At 32.9% G+C, this 5,925-nt stretch overlaps 1 protein-coding gene across 2 annotated transcripts; it reads right to left on the reverse strand.

The window, feature by feature from the left end:
• Window positions 1–522: 522 nt before the first annotated feature.
• Window positions 523–4,583, reverse strand: LOC102578994 (pentatricopeptide repeat-containing protein At5g25630-like). 2 transcript variants are annotated; one of them, XM_006351872.2, is made up of 4 exons: window positions 4,487–4,583; window positions 3,847–4,023; window positions 2,881–3,756; window positions 523–1,616 (listed from the first exon to the last, which is right to left on the reverse strand). In XM_006351872.2, the coding sequence occupies exons 2-4, from the start codon at window positions 3,946–3,948 to the stop codon at window positions 747–749; spliced, it is 1,848 nt and encodes a 615-aa protein (XP_006351934.1). In that variant the 5' UTR covers window positions 3,949–4,023; window positions 4,487–4,583; the 3' UTR covers window positions 523–746. The 2 variants fall into 2 exon arrangements, with proteins under 2 accessions (XP_006351934.1, XP_015166194.1); XM_015310708.1 differs by having other exon boundaries at window positions 523–1,628.
• Window positions 4,584–5,925: the final 1,342 nt, after the last annotated feature.

Here is a 5,925-nt window from a genome sequence, read left to right on the forward strand (position 1 = left end):
CAAGTAATGACTCAATATAAAGAGCATATGCAGTGTAATGAAACGGTTAGAATGAATAAACAATGACAATCAATATCTTTCCTTTCAACTTCTTCATTCATAGTAGCTAGTTTGATAAAAGTAATAATGGTAGTTTCAGGTTGAATGTGCGAGATGAGCATCCAACTAGGACATAATTATTAAACAGCCTAAAAGGCTGAAAATGATTGGATAATAATGACAAAATTCAGATGGGGCGACTGAGAAAAATCAAAATCCATTAGAGGATTCTTTTATGGGGTTAAGAAGACGAGAGAGGAGAGTTTGACGGAAAATTTAGTAACCAAATATAAAAAATTAAAATTAAAGAAGTAAAACTTGACCTTAAGGCTTGCGTTGTTGTTGTCTGTATTAGCTGAAAGAGTAGATTATTATTTCAGGGAAAGGCTTTCTCGAAGATGAAATTACTTCCGTTTCCATTCTAAAATCCATTGTCAAGATGCAGGAAACTAATTCTGTTATTATTATTAGAAGCTCAAGACATTTGACAGTCGACATGAATATCATTTCAGCCTACAGAATTTACATTTCATAATGATCTATAAGTTTTGAATAAGATAACAGTTTACATATATGTTCAAGAAAAACACCATCCAAAAATGATCCAATTGTACAATTGCAGGCCTTTGTGATGCAAAAAGGACTTCAATCTGGGTATACATTTTGACTTCAAGAGGCTTTCCTTAATGGACTGAACTGGAAGTTTGTTAATTTAAGGCCACCATTCTACATGAATTTACAAAACCATATATTCCTATCTGCACTTGACACTGCTTGTCAAATATCATCAAAGATTTTACCTTGAATCCACAAGTATGGGGAAGCATTATTGATTTAGTTGCCACATTTATGCTTCCGGCAAAAGAACTATATCTGCTCAGCACTATTTGGCTTCTTTTATTGACAGGGCTCGACCCATTTTTGTTGCTTACTTGCTTAAGGCTTGAGAGAGAATCATTAGGATAAACTCGTTCAAAGTTGTTGTCCCCTGGTTGCTTATCCTCCAGAGCATTCAAGAATTCGCTATCATCATATTCCACATCCCCTGAGATTTTCTTGGCCTCGTTAAGGAAACCAATTGCTCGCCATGCATCTGAAACAAGTCGAAGAGTATTCTTCGTGTGAGTTACTCCCATCTTGTCCATAACTTGGAGGAACTCTTCAGCCTTCCATGGTTGTTTTGCTTCTCCATAACCCCATATGAGGGTCTCAAAGGTTTTCAAGTTAGGAGATACATCCCTTTTGCACATCCTTTCAAATACCCTCATAGCATACTCCATTTGTCCAGCACTGCACCATCCACTGATGATTGTTGTAAACATTACGACATTTGGATGTACACCCGATGAAGCCATAACTTTCAACAGGGCTTCAGCTTTTTCAGGTTCTCCAGCACGCACATAACCTTTAGCTAGAATGCTGAATGCGTGGCTATCAGGTTCTATACTGGCCTTAATCATGTCATCAAATATCTCTTGGCATTTATCCATAAGTCCAGCTGAACTCCATGCATTCATGATAGTACTAAATGTTACCACATCTGGTTTCACCCCAAACTCTTCCATCAATGTAAGTGTCTGCACATTTAACTGATGAATAAGAAATATGTCATGTTTAGAATGATGCAACACTCTTTCTTTTTCTCATTTTGTTTCTCCAGAAGGCTTGAAGCTACACTAAATAACACTACAGTGACTTCCACCCTTTTGAAGTTATGCTTGATATCAAGGGGTGTTTGTTTGCTATTTATATTTGTAAACTGATATCAATACATGCAAAATCAAAACATCTCCATTACAAATTTGTACATGAAAAAAAATAATGAAGAATTGTTTCCTAGTAAGAAGTTCCTATAGTTACACAACTTAATGATCTGTAAATTACAACAATATACTTGGTGGAATCCCACAAGTGGGTTCTAGGGAGGGTGGTGTGTACGCAACCTTACCTCTACATTGTGAAGGTAGAGAGGTTGTTCCTGATAGACTCTCAACTCATGTAAAGCATATCAAAATAGGTATGAGATAAATACACCAGAGAAGACGTCAAGTTGAAAATAATGGAGAAAAAGACAAGCAATACTTTAGGGGTCATTTAGTAGTTGGATAAGTCCAAAGCTAATAAAAGAATAACTTGGTTATTCATGTATTAATTTTATACCACGTTTGGTTTGTAAATAGGAAAAAAGTTATTCATGTATTAATTTTATACAATGTTAAATGTTTGGTTGGTAGATTTTCAAATGCTGTATAAAAATTATTCATGTATTAATTTTATACGGTGTTTGGTGACGTTCTTTTAATTCTACATAACTAATACTTACATAACTTATGAGGGAATCTATGTATTTATGTGAGATAGAAGGTGGAATACATGTGAGATACATGTATTAAAATAGTAAATTACACATTTACCCCTATCAATTTACTTTTTAAAATGTATATTAATTTACAACAAATTCAATAATTTAATTGCTTAACATATTCAATACAAATTACTTGTTTTTTTTTAGTTATTTGTTATTTATTTAATTGTTTTTAGCTATCGGTATTATTTAATTTTAATGTATTGTTTAGATAGTTGTTTATTTTAGTGGGTATAATAAATATTAACTCACTAAAACATTTTTGGAATTAAGAAATGAGAATTAGCTCATTAGTGTATTGCAAGCTCTACATAACAAAACTATGCACAAGTAATACCTATATAACTGATACATTGCATAACTAATATCCAAGTTACTAATACCTACATTACTAATATTTGCATAACTCTATCCAGCTAACAAACGACACCTTAATGATGAGTAAATTGCTGATAAAAACCAATATGGATGCATACCTCATCAACACCACTAGTATCAGTGATATCGAGAAAGCCTTTGATGAGAGAGTTGAATATTACTAGATTAGGAAGTACACCAAGATCCTTCATCCTGTAAACAAACCTCAATGCTTCTGTCATATTTCCCTCTTTACAGTACCCGTCCACGATAATACCACATGTTCGATGATTTGGTGCCACTTTGTGATTTTGCATTTGAAAAATCATTGCTTCAGCTCTACCAGGCTCCTTGTTTCTAGCATAAGCCGTTGCTATAGTATTGTAAGTAACAACATCAGGTTTGACACCAGCTGAAACCATTCTGTGAACCACATTCCAGGCTTCTGCAATTTTGCTCTTGTTACACCAAGCCCGGACCAGAATATTATATGTTCGGTCATTAGGTTTCACATTCTCTTGAAGAGACATAATTTCCAGAAGTTTCAGAGATTCTTCAGGCTTACCAATAATTCCAAATCCTTTAATTAATGTATTAAAAGTACTGGTTGTGGGCTTACATTGTTTGTCCCTCATTTTGTGGAACACTTTCATTGCCTCCTTAAGATTTCCAGATTCAGAAAAAGCATTTATCATGGCATTGAAGAATATGGAGTCAGGTTTTAGTCCATCTTGCTCCAATTTGGAAAGAAGCAATGGTATTGACTTGAAACGTTTCTGGAGAGTAAATGCAGCCAAAACAGTTGTATATGTGACAAGAGTTGGCCGATGTCCATCTTCTGTAAGACCCTGAAAAATTGAGTGGACCTCTTGTGGTTTTTTCCTCTCAATCAAAATATTCATTAGTTTTGTTCTTGAACGAACAATTTGGCAACTACTCATACTTCCCCAGCAGGTAGTGCAGCGAGATGAAATAAGATGAGCTTGATGAGATTCCTGCACAAGTTTATATATACTGAACATAATAAAGCTTAAAAATATAGATACAAGAATAACTAAGATTAAGTTGTGTGCCAAGCCCAATACCATGGTGGGAGATGCAGAAATCTTGGAGTTCATTCCATTCTTCTTTTTCTCAAAAATAATACTAGAATTAGACTTTGCTACCTCATTTCCAAATTCTCCCATACTCTGGTTTTGCTGCTTCTTATAATGATAGCAATGTTAATTACCTCTTATCTATCTCACACAAGGACATTTTCCCTGCAAAATGGAGAATGTTGGAGGAGTGAGATGGAAGAGTATATTTTAGAAGAAATTTCAATAAACAAGAGTCAAAAAGCCTGCCAAAGCTTTGCTGTTGAGTATTCAAAAGTGTAAGTTGGGTAGGTTTTAGATGGACAAGGGCAACTCATGTTTGCACTATATATAGTATGCACTGATTGTGCAGGGTAACTAATCTAATGTCATGATAACTCTTACTTTTCATAATTACTTTAAGAATTTGGACAGTTAATGAAAAACATCAGCCTAGCTATTGATAAGAAAGGATGAGAAGAGAGATTGTATTCTGAACTTGAAATGCATATATAAAAAAAGTGTTAGATCAAGCTGATGAATGAGAGAGAGAGTGAAACAAATTGATTTTCTTTAGCACAAAACTCAAATAGTATTCATATTAAACTGAATCGGAAATTTTTCAGCCAAATAAAGTACAAGTGGTTACCTGAGAAGAGAAGAAAATTTGCATGAATAACTGCAGAATTAGAATGCATTTGTTGGGTAGTGCCATTTGTTAGTGCCATCTTATCCCCAAATTTATTTCTCCTCCTATTCAAACTATTATTTGTGGCTCTCTATTTTGCCACGTCTTTTCTACTCTTTTCTTTTATTAGTTCAACCAATAAAACCCCTCCACGTTGCAACTCCAACCCAGCCACGACCAATTAGGCAATTTCACTTCTTCTCCACACATTGCACACGCGGCTAGTGGTTATGGCTCTTCTATTCACTCGACTGTATTAGGGGGATGTATGCATTAGTTTTCTCCTCCAACTGACATATTTTAATATTTAATAACTATTCAACTTTAAAATGTTTATTTTACCATTAATAAAATAGTTTTTAGGCATACAAATATCGATTATTTATTTTTTACCACAATTTTTTAAAGATTTTTTTCTTAAACCGCATGTCAAGTCAAACTAACTCATATAAATTGGGACGGAGGGAGTAAATATCTTGTTTGTTGTATCTTTTAAACGTATATGTAGTTAATGTGTGCATATATTATAAACTTAGAATAAATCATATATGGAAATTCATGATATTGACAATTTAATGATTTTAATACATCCATTAGATGTTGGGATATATACTATTAACCATATGTTAAGATATAATATTTATTATAGAATAAATACTTATTCAGTTTTAATAGATCATATATTCGTTTATGGTGTCTGTTTACTTATATAGTAGATGATTTAGTGTGTAGAGTTTTAGCTTATACACAGATGATTAAATCATTGGTTCTTATAAGTATAAAAAAAATTTGTTCACAATCTAGGATGAAAATTGGATATGTCATCGGTATGATTGTAGCACAAGATTATATGTAATTTATCCTGATTTATGGGAACGATATAGTTTCAACTTCTTGTGCTAGTGCATTTTGTATGTATTGAACGAGACCGAGTAGAGATAGTTGTTTTAGATTGACTGACAAAAACATATTTTCTAAACTATTAAATGTACTTATATTCTTAATCCTGATATAACTATTATGATCTGTATATATTAATTATCGTTTTGATTTATTAAAAGGGGAGATTCTGAGATGGGTCAATATGTCTTGTAGATTCATGATAATAATATATATTGGTGAAATAATAAGTTAGTTGATGGAATCCGTGTCTCGTTATAGAGATTGATTGATATGCTTTTTCGAGAAACTTATAAGTTTTCATCATGTCAAACATTGCAAGTGGATTTATGAATCTGACACATGAAATAAGTTAAGTAGTGCTCTAAAGGAAATTAATCATGAAATTTAATTCTTCAGTAATTTAATTTATTGATTAGTGTCTGTAATCTTAACATAGAGAATTACACAAGTGTTTAATGTGGAATTTTGAAATATAAATAGAGGAATGCAATTACGAA

The sequence above is a fragment of the Solanum tuberosum genome, unplaced genomic scaffold, assembly GCF_000226075.1.
Source record: "Solanum tuberosum cultivar DM 1-3 516 R44 unplaced genomic scaffold, SolTub_3.0 scf00139, whole genome shotgun sequence".
NCBI lineage: Eukaryota > Viridiplantae > Streptophyta > Magnoliopsida > Solanales > Solanaceae > Solanum > Solanum tuberosum.

Bases quoted from the DNA above. Each gene is read 5' to 3' on its own strand.
- LOC102578994 (XM_015310708.1), bottom strand. From the start codon at position 3,948: ATGGGAGAATTTGGAAATGAGGTAGCAAAGTCTAATTCTAGTATTATT. The intron at 3,757-3,846 runs GTATTGGGCTTG...AAACTTGTGCAG, and splicing joins TTTCTGCATCTCCCACCATG to GAATCTCATCAAGCTCATCT. The intron at 1,629-2,880 runs GTATGCATCCAT...CTTATTCATCAG, and splicing joins ATACTAGTGGTGTTGATGAG to TTAAATGTGCAGACACTTAC.